Source organism: Cyprinus carpio, chromosome A13 (assembly GCF_018340385.1).
Source record: "Cyprinus carpio isolate SPL01 chromosome A13, ASM1834038v1, whole genome shotgun sequence".
Classification (NCBI taxonomy): Eukaryota; Metazoa; Chordata; class Actinopteri; order Cypriniformes; family Cyprinidae; genus Cyprinus; species Cyprinus carpio.
In genome coordinates this window covers 12,319,424-12,335,955 of record NC_056584.1, presented here as the reverse complement: position 1 = coordinate 12,335,955, position 16,532 = coordinate 12,319,424, and the positions used below count along the sequence as shown (strand labels likewise).

The 16,532-nt window shown below is 36.1% G+C and overlaps 1 protein-coding gene across 2 annotated transcripts in view; it reads left to right on the top strand.

The window, feature by feature from the left end:
• The window catches only part of LOC109059608 (GDNF family receptor alpha-1-like), a 76,715-nt gene that overhangs the window by 53,104 nt on the left and 7,079 nt on the right, over positions 1 to 16,532 (top strand). For both annotated transcript variants that reach the window (XM_042768825.1, XM_042768826.1), the window contains 4 exons: positions 1,081 to 1,432; positions 4,252 to 4,361; positions 6,621 to 6,755; positions 11,290 to 11,495. In XM_042768825.1, coding sequence (XP_042624759.1) covers positions 1,081 to 1,432; positions 4,252 to 4,361; positions 6,621 to 6,755; positions 11,290 to 11,495 — 803 coding nt within the window. The remainder of the gene's footprint in view (positions 1 to 1,080; positions 1,433 to 4,251; positions 4,362 to 6,620; positions 6,756 to 11,289; positions 11,496 to 16,532) is intronic.

Sequence of the window (16,532 nt, the reverse complement as noted above, 5' to 3'; positions counted from 1 at the left end):
AATAATTATGTCTGAAATATTTTAGAATTATTACATATTTACAGTGATTAGACATATTGGCGGTTATTGACTTTGAGGTGATATATTCATAAAATCATTTTTCAGTCATTTTACCTGGTGAAGGAAAACTGCTGCTTCACAAGGAATTTGAAATGCTCATCTAACTGCCACTAGCCAGTGAATTGCAACAATCTTAAGCAAACGTCAGAGATAGTGGAAAGGCGGCTCAGTGTGTTTCATACACCTGTTTTTAGCCTTAGTCTGATCAAACTTGACTTACATATCCAAATGACATTACTTTCCACCACTAGAGGCTCTGAGGATACAGTCTTCTCTCAGGCTTCCTTAAAAACCATCATCTTATTAGCACTGTCCTTAAACACACAAACGCACACAGAAAAACACATGCACATGTATGCTCCACCCTCACTCTAATACAACCCATCTCTTGTTTTTAATTGGCTCTCATTATAAGCCAAACTGCTGCTGTAGCTCAGCAAGTCTCCAGAAATGTTAGTTAATTGTGGAATGTGTTAGAAAACCAGCAATTAGCCGCAGCTGACAGGCGAGAGCAGAGCCATGCCGGCCACTTTGATGACTCCCCTGTTCGGCCAAGAAGACTGTTTGTTTAGGCTGCAGGGATCTAAAGGGATAAGCACTGTTTCGTTTAACATAAAAAACAACCCGAAACAAAAAACAGGTTCCTTAAAAACAGCCTCAGTTTTGGCAGACCTGCAGAAACAGGGATGATTAATTGGCATGCCTGTCACAGTGCTGTAGGGTATTCAAATAAAAGATCTTTTTTTGTGGAGCAAGGGTTTCAGAGCTGTGGATAGTATCAGACTCTTTGTTTTTTCTGTCTGTGTTTTTTACATTCCTTTTTAGTTTATTTCATTTTTATATACTTTTTTTTGTCAATTTATTCATTTTTTCCTTAAGATTTAAAGCAATTTTATCTGGGTTTTTAGCTGCAAGTTTAATTTCAACCAAACACCCTCTCCAAAACATGATTGACAGACAGAGCATCTTTGTTCATATTAGTTATATTGTCTTTTATACTATGCATCTTTGTCTTTGCAGGTGAGCCAGCACTTGCAAAGGAGAACAACTGCCTGAATGCAGCGAAGGCTTGCAACCTAAACGACACCTGTAAGAAATACCGTTCGGCTTACATAAGCCCCTGTACGAGCCGAGTATCAACAGCTGAAGTCTGCAACAAACGGAAGTGCCACAAGGCCCTGCGGCAGTTCTTCGACAAGGTGCCGCCCAAGCACAGCTACGGCATGCTCTTCTGCTCCTGTCCTCTGGGGGATCAGTTGGCCTGTTCTGAGCGCAGACGCCAGACCATCGTACCAGCCTGTTCATATGAGGACAAAGAGAAGCCCAACTGTCTGACACTGCAAGCATCCTGCAAGACCAACTACATCTGCAGGTCTGAACCACAAAGAACTGGTTTATTACAGGCAACTTAAAATAGTATTCTATTGAGCATGTTCGTAATAATAAGATAATGCAGTTAAATAAATTGGTAACACTTTACAATGTGGTTCCTTTAGTTGATGTTAGTTTAACTAAAGGAACCATGAGCTAACAATAAAAAAATACCTCTATTGATGGGGTGTTAAAATCAATTCCTGTGGGGTCGGAGCCCAGCAGTGTTTAGATTCAACCCTAATTAAACACACCTGATCCAACTAATCAGGTCCTTCAGACTTATTTGAAAACTACATGACGTGTGTGTCGGTGCAGGGTTGGAACAAAACTCTGCAAGGCTCCGGCCCTCCAGGAATTGAGTTTGACACCCCTGCACTAAAGCATTTATTAATCAAGGTTAATGTTAATTTCAACATTTACTAATACATTATTAAAATCAAAAGTTTTATCGGTTTGTATTATTTAATGTACCTGAGCTAACATGAACTAACAGAGTGAATATTAATATTTTTATTAACTAATGTTAACAAAGAATAACTAGATAAAAAAGTTTGTCAAGACTTATCATACAGTAACAGTATCAATGACAGTTTTGACTGTCATGATGTGTGCATGAACGAGTGTGAAATACCTGCTAATTGCTTCCAATCACTTATAAAGGCCACTCTTTTTATTTAAATGGGCTTATTCTGACTGTTGACAGAAAATGAGGCATGTGTTTTTCAAAGGATATCGGTTAATTTCTTGATTGCCGTTTTGACATAGGGTGGTGTCTACCTGGACATTTATTGGTGGTATTTCATTAAATGTATATGCACTGATTTGATCTGTTTTCCTGGGGAATTAATCTTTTTATATTATTTTGTCATTTTTATTTTGTTTTAAGGAGGTAAAAATGGTCCTTTTCTACCCTGATTCACATGGAAATACAATTCTAGCACATTATTATGATTAGAGCTGCCCTCGACTAAACATTTTTCTGGTCGAATAGTAGTCGTTCATTTTAAGCTTTAGTCGACTAATTGCACATTTATTAATAAACCATTCAAATCATGCTAATGAGTCTTTAACTGCCTACATAGTCTAAAAAGTGCTTAAGTGCATGCATAAAACTTGCCACAGCACACCGGCAGAAGTAATGATCATGAATTTGTCAGGGAAAAAACAGTAAGGTTAAACTGCATTAACATTTGAATAATCTATTGATAAACTAGTGTTTTCTGTGATTTCGGCTTAAGGGATGAATTTGCAGACACTGACTTGTCATCTCCACAGCAGTGGATGTGCCTGCATGGACGTTTCATACAGATGACATAATCTGAGAATATATATATATATATATATATATATATATTTAATTTTAATTAAATATAATGAATTCTTTTTTTTATATATATAATAGATATAAATATATATATACCATTTTTTTTTTTTTGTTTTTTGTCTCTACAGATATATTTTTTTCAGATTTGAATTGTTTCATTTAAAAGTAGACATTTCACTCTCTACAGATATATTTTTCATGTCTGTAAGGCAAGTATACACAGAGTTTCACACTCAAGTTCAAAGAGGCAGAGACAGCAGAAACGTATCCTGTTTGCTTTGTTTATTTTACAAAAGCTCAGTGTTTTATTGTTATAGTGAGTGCACGCAAATAAATGTAGAGGCTTAATATAATATATTAATATTATATATTTTACTTAATAAATAAACTAATATAACAAAGAACTGGTTTAAAAAAAAAAACATTTAAAATGTTATTATTATTATAATAATTTCTAATGATCTAATAATAAACAAATTCTAATGACTTATCTTAATCTTAATTTTTCATATGCCAAATTCATTATATATACATATATACAAAGTTAAGAAAAGTTGGCTTTGCTTTTCTCTCTCCCTTTTATACACACACTTACATGCAAATACATCCACACTTCATGCCAACACTTAATCTTGTGTGCATTTACACATGGCAGTGCAAAATGAACTGTTTAGAGGTGTTAAGAAATGCATCACTAAATCTGTAATGACACTTATTCACCAATAGGGATAGACATGCCCATGAGCAGCTAAGCTGCATCTACTGGGAAATAAAGCGTTTATTAAGGTAAGGCTGGAGAACACATCGTGAGGACAATTGTGGTGATTACTGAAGTCTAGCAATAAAAACCGCAGCCTTAAATCTAGTTTGTGAGGGAAGGAGGCAACCCCAGAGTCCGCTAAGTGGCTTGTTAAGGATTCATTAGCACAACGTGGATGTAGTTTTGGCAAGTAAACGTCTTTGGGCACAGAGAGAGTGACAGCTAATGACCCTACTCAATCAGAAGAGCTACCGCTCGGCATTCTGGGGGCACACTCAGACACTCATACAAATAAATGGAATATATTTGCACTTGCGCTCCAGGTCTGTACAGTTATGCTCCATTCCAGTAATTTTTTCCTCATTATTTGTCCTTCTTTCTGTATCCATCTTGCTCTTGTACCCATTTTGAAGCCAGGTGTAGCCCCTAGCTGTAGCAAGGTGTTTGGTGAAGTTGTGCAGAAACCCCACACTAGTTCCACACCATGTGTCTTAGGAGACACGGCACATCACATTCATTTGCACATTTCTTCTCCATCCTTAACACTGCAACAGACTGCTGCGAAGAGTCGTCCAACACTTTTAACAGCCAAGAACTGTGTGTGCAGTTTGCTTTACAAACACAGATTTGGCAACATATGTTTTCTTTCATTTATAATGAACTCTTTATTTATAAAGTGATGTCAGGAAAAGTTGAGAATTATGTAATATAAAGTGTGTGTGTGGTGTTTTAGGTCTCGTCTGGCTGATTTCTTCACTAACTGTCAACCTGAGCCCCGCTCTCTCTCTGGCTGTCTGAAGGAGAACTACGCTGACTGCTTGCTGTCATACTCTGGCCTCATTGGTGAGTCTGCCCTATAACATATATGTATTTTTTTTTTAAATTATTAATATGGTAAATATAATATTAATTAGAGATAGTTGCACTTTTAAAAATCAATTTATCACATATGCCTACATACACAAAAGTATATATTTAAATATTATTTTTTGAACTATTAATATAAATATAACAATTATTTTATATTAATTCAGAGTCATGGGGAATATTTATTTATTTATTTATTTATATGCACTACAATATCATTTGTCAAATATCAAGTGATGGAAAAAGATGACATGATAATACACACACAGACACACACACACATACACACACACACACACAGACACACACACACACACACACACACACACACACATATGAAGAGTTTGGTTCCAAAACGCGATAAATGGGTTTTTATTTTATTTTATTTTATTTTTTTTAATTGAGTTTCCGCCAAAATCAGTATTGTTTCTGGTTGGTATTGAAAAGTCAATTTTTAATTTTACGCAAAATGCGATATTCACAGAGTTATTATAGTAGGTCATGTTTCCCCCTTTTTTCCAAACCGCGACAAGCACCAGTCTCCCTTTTTCTGCAGAATGTGATATATCCGCTCAACCAATCACAGTGCGCCATTCCATGTACTGTAAATAGTAACAACCAATCACAGCTGGACAGTAATGGCAGCGCTTTGAATACACTCCGCATCTTAGTTTTACTTCTCTACTTTGTACTTAGTGATCAACAAACAAGGGCTGCACAATAAATCACATGTGATTGTCATCCGCATCTCGTCAGTAAAGCCGGTTCTGTGATTAATAGTACCAGTAAATCTCCATCACTTGTTTTCAGATGGAGCAGCATTTAATACACAGAGCCGTAGATCACTGACAAGGTATGCAATATGGTGTTCATTAGATGTACCACATACGATATTGCGTAGCTTGTCAGTGTTAGTGTTTTTATAAATGCCATTTATGTTTTGGTTAATACAGCATATAGCAGTAGTCAACTAAATGAATGTAACATGGCAAAGATGAATGTACTTTTGAAAGTTGAATGTAAGAGAAATGTCATTTTGGGATTTCTGTGGTCTAATGTGATGTTGTTCATGTTCATGTTTCTTGTTCATGATGAAATTTTATTTTATTGCTATAATTAATTAATTGCAAACAAGATAAACCGTTGAATTCATTTTGGAAGCGATGACTGATGCATGTATTTTTAGTCCAGTGCCTCTGTATAAGTATGAATTATGATATAATATAATTAGTATTGACCAAGTTCAGAGACTGTCATATGTGGATCAACTTACTATGTTGTGTATTTTCATCAGTTTCAATATGAAAAATAACTTTCGTATTGATTTAGTGGATTTAATGCATTTTGAGAATAAAAAAGTATGGATTTATTGCATTTTGGGAAAAAAAATATACGATTTTATAATAAATCTTTGAAAATCAAAACCTGTATTTAAATTTTTAATGTTATTATAACCTAAAGATGCTATGTGAATGTTTGAAACAGAAAATAGTGGTTTTCATCTTGCTACTTTCTTGGTAAAGAAAACATTTTTTACTCAAATTAATCGAAATGGATTTATTGCGTTTTGGAACCAAGCTCTTCATATATATATATATATATATATATATATATATATATATATATATATCAACCAGTTATATACTGATGATTTGGGTTGATCTGTTAAATCGGGATACACTGATACAGTTTAGTGTCTCATTAACTAGCACTAAGTGACTGCTACTACTCTCTATACAGTCCACTGAGATATATATATAGAGAGAAAATGCCTTTGGGAAAACATGTTTGTTCTCTAGTTCTTTCTTTGCATTTTGCTTGTGCTGGATGTCTTCCCAAAGTTGTGTGTGCACCACACAGAAACAGCAGCTGGACACATGGGAATACAGCAGTGCAGCTATTAATCTATGATTAGCTCCTGTTGTTGTTCTACCAGTGGGAGACTGTTTCTCTGTGGGCTAACACTGTCACATCTCCACAGTACAGCTTTTACGAGGCACATTGCACCAAAATTATTATTTTTAAGAAAGCTTAGTGAGAACAATATAACGGCTAATCTGAAGATGACAAGGGTTTAGGTTTCAAGGGTTTTGATGTGTGATCACAATAAGGCTTTTAAAAACAGAAACACACATATTTAGTAAAATTCCTTTTAAATATGAAATCGATACTTAAATTTTTCAAAAACGTTATTCCTGAAGAGTGTAGGAACATGTATTTTTGCTTTTTTTCCAGGCACAGTGATGACCCCAAATTATCTGCGTTCACCCAAGATCAGCGTGTCGCCATTCTGTGACTGCAGCAGCAGTGGCAACAGCAAAGAGGAATGCGACAGATTCACAGAGTTCTTTACTGACAACGCTTGCCTGCGTGAGTTACTGTTCTGGTCCAACTCATCCACTAGAGGCGGTTTGCAGTTGTAGTTTTCGTTAGAGCTGGTCCGTATAGCTCAAAATCATTATATTTAGGGCTGGGTATTGTTCAAAAATGTTCTATATCGATACCTTTACTTCGATACCGGTTCCTGAACGATACTTTTTTCGATACCAATTATATGAAATCCATTTTAACAAGATTACATTACCTCAAAAAACTTTTTTGTTTTATTTTTTCAGCTTGTTTTTAATTAAGTTAAAAAAGTTTTCATTTTCAGCATCTTTTAGGCTACGTTTACACTTGTGCGTTTTTGTTTTAAAACGTATAGCTTAGACAGAATCATCATTTCTATTCAATTTCCACTATTTACTGATGAGTATTAGCTTCTTCCAGTGCTGTATGCCTGTGTTTTCTCTTCCATGATCACTGTTGTGACTCAGAGGAAGCTCATTCGCTGCTCATATGTCAATCATATTACCCACCCTGTCTCCGATGACAAACGTTCATTACACTTCAATTCTGTACAGAAGAAACCCAGGAAAACATTTCCACTGATGAAACATGAAGCTAATAAACAAGCTATTATTACATTATATGATTTGTATGTGATTTTCATGAGATTCTGCTCTGTTTTCATAACAATACAGGGTGTTTACATGAGAAATGCTAGGCAGGTGTAGCAATTAGGTTCATATTAGAGGCTACAGATAGCATATGTCAGCAACATTATAACATAAACAGCATTTTTAAAATGTAAAAGCACTAGTGTAAGCATAGCCTTACATCCATGGGGGTTGGACGCTTACACACTACAGCCTCACATGTGAGCCACGTCTCTGGGCGGAACCCTAAAAAGTCGGTGCCTAAAAAGTATCAAACTCAATACCCAGCACTATGTACATTATATTTAGATTTATGAATTTATTAATATTAATATATAGTTATAAACAATAACCTTTGCCTACAAATAAAGCAAACATTTAAAATAAAGCATGTAAAATGCCAAAATAGGAGAACTTTGTGAACATTTTTGAGTGATGTCAAATTTTGAAGTTTGGAATCAATTCATTAAAATGTACCATTTGAGGTATTTTACATTTTACACCATTTGAGGTATCAAACTTCCCAACTCTAATGGCATTTTCCAACTGAAGTTTAAATGAGAAACTCTTTTTTTTTAACTTTGCTGACTTAAGGGTTTCATACTTGAGTGCTGTAGTCTTATGACAAACTCTTTGGGAAACTCATGGCTATTTAAAAAGAGCCAGCTTCATTTCACCCACCACTAGTAAATTACATAAAAATAGACGTAAAGATGTGAGTATTATGTCAATCAAACAGCCTCATATCTTGTTACCTTTTTTCTGTCTTGTTTTCTCTTTCTTTAAACTCTGTGCCTCCATCCGTGCCATTTCCCATTTGGCCCAGTCTCCCTCTAGTCTGGTTTGCTCTGTCCATTGCTTCAGACTCCAGCAAGTTGTCTTCTGAGGCTTTTAGCTGTCCAACTGTCAGCCTGTTTTTACCTCTGCCTCTAAAAGGCCTCTTCCATCTTCCTATTATGTACACTTCTTTCTCTTGCCCTTTTCCTTGTATATCTTTTGCTCGCTACACTTCCTTTACTGTTTCTTTTTTTCCCCGTGTACTCGTAGACTAAGTGGTAATAGCAAAAAGCAAGCTTTCAGGGAGAGCTTGTGAAAGTCCTGGGAGTGTTGCAAAAATTTTTATACTACTGACAGAGATCCATGCAGGGGTCAGTTTAGAAAGAAAGGTCAAGATGAATGCCACTACTACTCAAACCTCAGTACACAGCACTTAAACTAAGTTTCTTGTGGTGATATAGTTCACAGAAGAAGAAGGTCATGTTGATCATCATGCCCCATTTGTAACAGCCCAGTCCTCAGTTCACTGCTAACAGTAGGAATGCACAGTTTGGAGAAAAAAAAAAATATGATTATAATTCTTCTAGCATTTTGAAACTGTGCTTGTTTGTAATGGCTGCACAATTTGGCCCAAAGTTTGTGCTTATATATCAATATAGCTATGATGATGAAGAAGAAGAAAAAGAGAAGATGGATTATTAAATGGACATAAAAAAAAATCATGCATATCATGTATTTAATTAAATCACAGCTTCAACAAATCAGCAATTCTAAATATCATCTAAAACTACACAGTATTTTCCTATTTCCTGCTGTAGTTATGCAGCAGTTGTTACTTGTTACTTAATAAATGGCTACTTAAAATTGTGAGTGGCTGGTAAAATTCTTCATTCAGACACCGTGGCTGTTAATTTTCCATCTTGAAATACTACATGGAATATTTGGACTTTTATGCAGACCACAAACTTTCACATCAAGACCATTTATAGTGAATCAGTGATGGCAAAATTGTGATTTAAAAATATATATGTATTTGATAAACGTAAGAGAATAGTGACCTGTCAAAATTTTTCTCTAAACCACTGCAGTAAAAGAAATATATTTAAATGTTCAGATCTTCAAAAGAAAGGGCAGGGTGGATTCACTGTAGGATGAGTATATCTGTGAACAGTCTGAGCTTAATTTGATTTGTTTCTTTTAGTGCCGAGGGCTTTGAGGGGATGTTGAAGGAGACTCTTCAGGAGGTTAAACTGGGTTAAACTGCTTCTTTATCATTCTATCTTTCTTTCTTGCACTCTCTCACTTTCTCGTTCTCCTTCTCATTACCTCATTCTCTCGTGTCTCATTACGGGATTTCAGTGTTAAGGCATCCTGACAGTTCTGGGGGTTCGTTCCCAGCGCCATCAGTATCTGGGTGTTTAGGAGGCTATGACGAAGCGCTTTGGCCTCACACCCTACACTAGCCCCTGGGTGTTATCGTCTGTCTGCCCTTGGAACACGGCGTCCTCAACACAGTCTAGTGTAGAGCAAAGTTAAGCAGCCGTTTTCTCCAGTCTTCAGTGTCACATGATCCTTCAGAAATCATTCTAATATGCTGATTCGCTGCTCACTTATAATAATTTATTATTGTTACTCAATTATTAACAATAGTTCTTATCATCAATTTTGAAAACATTTTTTTTTCTTCATAACATGTTTGTGAAAACTGTTTTTTTTTTTCCTCAGTGTTTTTTGACAAATAGAAATTTCGAAAGAACAGCAGTTTTGAAAGAGTGTAGAATGTAAATGTGAACCACAAAAAAAAAAAAATTCAGTTACTACATAAATATATAATTAAAGCTCTTTGAAAAATGGTGGGAAAAGGGATTTTACTAGTGGTTTAAGAATGTTGGACTCCACTGTATGTTGTCATATTTATAGCAAAACTATAAATGTGTGTTGCTGAAAAAACACAATTGTAAATGTCATTTACATCAGAAAAGCGTGCTTATTTTAAGCTGGTCTGCATTTCATCATAAAAAACAAAAAACAAAAAAAAAAAACACAAACAGTAGCCTGATATTGCAGTACATTTTTTCTTTCTTTGAAACACAAAACCATGTGGATATGAAGGTCTCCAGACATCAGCTGGTGGAGTGTAGAGTGGATTCAGAGAACATGACTCATTGAGAGAAATGCACATGAGAGGAAACCATACGATTCATCTGCTGAAGAAAATGTGTCAGGGCTCATAGACTCAAAACAACAATCAAAGTGCTCAGAGCCTGCGGGTCTTTTCCAGTATTTCCTAGAGAGATGGAGAGAAATTTTCTAAAAATAGCAAACAACACATTCATCATGTGTCTGTTCGATTTATTTACATGTGAGTATGATAAAATTAGAGAGGGAGAGGAAAAAGAAACATTAAGATGTAGCGTAGCAACAGACAGAACTAAGCACTATGAGAGAGGGTGGATGTTTCTGATAAAAAAAAATAAAAAAACTATTTCACAATTAAACGTCTACACATACTGCACCATACTTTCTTGGATTTTTCTTAAAAAAGGTGTCTTCACAGACTTTATGTGCTGAACATTGTGTTGTCTGTACTGTACTGTCCATATAATGAGGCAGTAGATCCTACTTCTAAGAAAGGCTAGGTTGGGGGAGGGCTTGACTGAGAGCTTGGGCAAATACGCATCATTTCCAGACTATCACAAAGGCAGTTAAAGCAAACAGTGCATTATCTATCGACTATGCCGGTTTAATAAGTTAGTAATAAATGTTCTTGCAATTACTATGCCATATACAGTATGGTACACACTGCTGGTCCTTCTGTTAAATCAATGATTATAGATCTCAGAGAAAGAGAGATTAAACTGATGGTCATTATGTAGCTGTAGGATGTAGTTTTTACCGCCGATATTCAGAAAAATAGAAACCACCTGTAATTTACAGTTTATGAGACAGGATTTTCATACCCTTAGTTTCATTTTCTAGCATCCATCAGTTCAACATAATTATTGATTAGACTTTGACAACAGACAGGAGGCAAAACCTATCTACATTGTTTATCTGTGCTGTACTGGACCTCAAATTAATTCTTAAATATTTCATTGTGTCTCTCTTTTAATATGAGGTAGGAAACCAACTTTGCTCTTTGTACGTAGGTAATGCTATCCAGGCTTTTGGAAATGGGACAGACGTGAGCGTGTGGCAGCCGATGCCCCCAGTGCAAACAACCACCTCTATGACAACACCATCCCAGATGAACAGGGATCGAGACAGATCACCCAACGCCATAGAGCCGGCGACACACATCAACCATCTCAACCCGGCTGATAACTCCCTATACCAGTTCTGCGGAAGCCTCCAGGTCATTGGAACTATTGCAGAAATAGCTCTTCAAGTTTCATTTATGCATTGTGGGTTTGGTGTATGTGCCTCAGGGAATGCATGGTTTAATAACAGACCATGTGTTTGTGGTCCTTATGTGTTAGAAGTTAATAAGTTAAAAAGCCAAAAGTGAAAGTGGACCAAAACTCCATCAGCTAACAGAGACTTTTGACTTTGCAAGCCACTTTAATTACCAAAAGTATAAACCCATCAGACATTAATTAACATCATGAACACATTAAAGAGTAAAAAGTAGAGAGAGAAAAAAAATACATTCAAACATAAATCTTAAGAGATCCATCATCATCAATTCCACAGATACATTGATTTACTCCCCATATATTACTAAAAGTTTCTAATTCTTCCAACAAGTGATAAAATGCATATTCTATTTTCAATCTTGATTTTATTAAACCCTTTAAAATTAACACAGCATCAGTTGACCCCACACCACCAGTTTGCTTTTAAATGACAGCCATATAGCTAAAATTTATTAAAACGTGAACTTGTTTTCTATTCCAGCAATATTTGCGTCCATAAATAAAAAAAAAACATCAGAAAGAAACCTCCCCCAAAGTTTGACACCATTCCTCTATTTGAGTAAACAATTGTTGTAGTCTCATACATTGACAAAATAAGTGAAAAATTGTCTCTGTTGCTCCACAAAAAGGACACCTTTCCCCTACCTGTGGATCAATGTGTGCTTTGTGTCTGTTTGTAGCTATTATACCACGCACAATCCTCCACTGAAAGTCTCCAGACCTTTTCTCAGTTGAAGGTCCTCCAGCTACCTTTAGAGGAAGCATCTAATCCAACCCCCACCCAAAAAAAAAACATTATGCCATTTATACTCCTTACGTCCTTCCAAGGAATGTATATGTGATGCCTCGATACACACAATATACAGCGATCATTTTCCAGCATTAATAAAAAGTCCAAGTTGAGGAGTTCTGAAAGTAAGCAAACTCCCCTCTAGTTCTTGAAATTTATCAACAGCAAGTGCAGTTTCAAGCCTTGGAAAGAAAGTTCCTTATTATCATCCATTCGATTCAAAACAGATATACAGTCCTTTGGTAGCAAATCGCCAAGACTTTTCAATAACCTTTGTGCCAGTCGAATTGACCTGACACCCATCTTCGTAGCCAGTCTCTCAGTCGACATCCATGTTGTGACTAGATCTCCAATTTTGAGAATTCCTGGATTCCTCGAAGCATTGCTCACACATTGTGATTGTAATATTTCCATGTCAATCACAGGGTTAAACAACAACGATTCTTCTTTGGCCCAAAGTCCTTCAGCTCCATTTGCTTCCCTTGAAATATGAAAAATTCTCCATGCTTTCATCATCGAGTAATAAAAAGGTATCAAACCAGACAAATCAAGGTTTTGGGTATCCATAAGAAAAAGATGTTGGTCTAGCTCCATCTTACCCGCTTTTTTCAAGAGAGCACAGGCTACTTCAGACCAGCCTATGTTATCTCCATAGATGAGTCTTTTAGCTGTCTGGAGTCTAAAAGCCATTAGCTTGCTGTCCACCAATCCTAGTCCTCCTTCTTGTCTGGGTAGAAACAATACCAAATTAAATACTTTTGAATGACTTTCACCAATTCTTCAGGAGGTTCTAAAATAGACATTTTATGCCATAAATGTCTATTCTGATTCTGATTCTGATAAAGAAGAAGCAACAAGGGCGTTGCAAACAAGTACCCGTCCCCTGTAGGACAACTGGGGTAGCAGCCATTGCCAGAGAGACAACCAAGCACACACTTTCTCCACAAAATTCTGCCTTCTATAATCTTCCTTTCCTAAATAGACCCCTAAATATTTAAAACCAGATCTTTCCCACTGCAGTTTACCTGGAAGCAAAGGTCTTTTATGTTCTACACCAAGTATAGAGCTGCCCTGAAATTGGACAACCCTGTCTTATACCCCTCTGCACTTTAACAGGGACACTAAGACCACCTGCAATTGTTATCATACACGTTGCATCTTTATAAAGTAACTTTACCACTGAAATAAAATGATCACCAAACCAAAAAGCCTTCATGACATTGAAAAGATATTTGTGATCAATTTTATCAAAAGCTGTCTCTTGATCTAATGACAAAATTACCATGTTAACTCTTTCTCCGCCAGCATTTTTGAAAAAAGTTGTCAGCAACCGCCAGTGATTTTGATGATTTTCACTAAAATTTTATGGCCTACAGTATATTTTGCTGTATGAATATTTGAATATGCAACACACCAAAATAAAGATAAAAAAAAAAAAAACAGTTTTATTCTAGCTTAAAACATCTGGATAATATTCAGTATATGATTATCAAAGCATAAATCCAGTAAATCGCTTCCATCAACACCTCCAAAGCTTGCACAGACTAACTGGATCATCATTTTACTCCATAACATTATGCAGTTTTCATTTATATGCTGTCTATTTCTAATGCTATTGCATTATTTTTAATATGCATCTGTTTACATAAGAGATCGCTAGTTTTTCCATCCTGTTCACGTGTGTTTTTGTTCGGCAGGTTTTGTACTCGTTCAGAAGATGTGTAATAGCGCCCCCGAGTGTATAACAGTGAAAACACGGAAAGCTGTAAAAACTTGTCTATGGCAGGGAAGTGTTGTCTTCTCAATGACGAGATAACTCGTCAATGGCAGGGAAAGAGTTAATATTATCATACATGGCTAGATCAATAACACCACGCATTAAATACAGATTTTCAGTAATATATCTGTCTTTTATACAATATGATTGATCCTTGTATACAATACCATTTAACACTTTATTCAATCTAGTAGCAAGACATTTTGATAAGATTTTATATTCGGAACACAACAATGCAAGTGGTCTCCAATTCTTCAATAATGTAAGATCTCCTTTCTTTGGCAGCAAAGTTAATATTGCTTGTTGACAACTCGTGGGTAGAAAACCTTCACTCAGATATTTTTGTAATACCTCAAACAGATCAATCCCAATTATATTCCAAAAAATTTTATAAAATTCAAAAGTCCATCAATTCCAGTAGTATGTCCTGAAGAAAGTCCCATCATTGCAGCACTTAGCTACATCCTCAAATGAAAGTCCAGAGTCTAGGTTTTCTTTATGTTCAGGGAAGATTCTGTAATAGTTCATTTTGACTCTGATCATCTGCTTTCTCCATTTCAAACGTGGCTTGACAGTATTCTCTTATATGAGCTTTACCAACTTCCCACCATAAAATAATATTATTATATCTGCTCTGGTTCCTCTTTGTTCCTATCTACATTAAAATCAAGAGTGCAATTCAAGGTTCCTCCAACAATGATTAAATCCTCATCCTTCTGTTGTATTAAAAATCCTGCAATTTGCTAAAGATTTTTATTCTATCAGATCCCCCATTAGGTGCATACATATTAATACAAACATAATGAAGATTATTAATTTCTACTCTTACTGCTAATAATCTCCCTGGCTCAATTTCCTCCTTAAACAGACATTTTCTCTGACAAAAAAGAATGTCAACCCCATGCACTCAGATTAGATCCGTGAGTTAAAAACTGATCATTTCTCCACTACGATTTCCAGTCAGTCTCATTAAAAAAAACAATATATATCTCTCAAAAAAAAAAAAAACACATAAAAATCAAAAAAAAACAAAAAATAATAATATTTCAGCTTTCTTCTTTTCCCTCATTCCATTTACATAAAGAGATCCAACCCTGAAAATCTCCATAGGGAAAAAAAAAGATTATAAAGAAATAGGTCAGAAAAAAAGTGCACTTATTACCCATAGTGATTAGTTATTTTGCCCCCTTTTTGGCCTCCCTTTTCGTATAACAGTGATGTGTTTCTTTAATCTATAACGCTTCTGCTGTGAAAGCTCTTTGTCACTACTTACTTTCCTTGCCCACATCACAGAAGCCACAAACTTGTCTAAATCTGGGGGAAAAAAATCACTCACTTCAACACTTTTCCCATTTGTTTCATTAAGAAAAGCATTGATTTGTTCTACAGTATACAGTCGTGGCCAAAAGTTTTGAGAATTACATAAATATTGGAAATTGGAAAAGTTGCTGCTTAAGTTTTTATAATAGCAATTTGCATATACTCCAGAATGTTATGAAGAGTGATCAGATGAATTAGAAAAATCAGAAAAATTAACTTAATCCCAAAAAACCTTTCCACTGCATTTCATTGCTGTCATTAAAGGACCTGCTGAGATCATTTCAGTAATCAGTAATCAATCTCAGGTGAGAATGTTGACGAGCACAAGGCTGGAGATCATTATGTCAGGCTGATTGGGTTAGAATGGCAGACTTGACATGTTAAAAAGAGGGTGATGCTTGAAATCATTGTTCTTCCATTGTTAACCATGGTGACCTGCAAAGAAACGCGTGCAGCCATCATTGCGTTGCATAAAAATGGCTTCACAGGCAAGGATATTGTGGCTACTAAGATTGCACCTAAATCAACAATTTATAGGTTCATCAAGAACTTCAAGGAAAGAGTTTCAATTCTTGTAAAGAAGGCTTCAGGGCATCCAAGAAAGTCCAGCAAGCGCCAGGATCGTCTCCTAAAGAGGATTCAGCTGTGGGATCGGAGTGCCACCAGTGCAGAGCTTGCTCAGGAATGGCAGCAGGCAGGTGCGAGTGCATCTGCACGCACAGTGAGGCGAAGACTTTTGGAAGATGGCCTGGTGTCAAGAAGGGCAGCAAAGAAGCCACTTCTCTCCAAAAAAAACATCAGGGACAGATTGATTTTCTGCAGAAAGTATAGTGAATGGACTGCTTAGGACTGGGGCAAAGTCATATTCTCCGATGAAGCCCCTTTCCGATTGTTTGGGGGCATCTGGAAAAAAAGGCTTGTCCGGAGAAGAAAAGGTGAGCGCTACCATCAGTCCTGTGTCATGCCAACAGTAAAGCATCCTGACACCATTCATGTGTGGGGGTTGCTTCTCATCCAAGGGAGTGGGCTCACTCACAATTCTGCCCAAAACACAGCCATGAATAAAGAATGGTACCAAAACAACCCTCC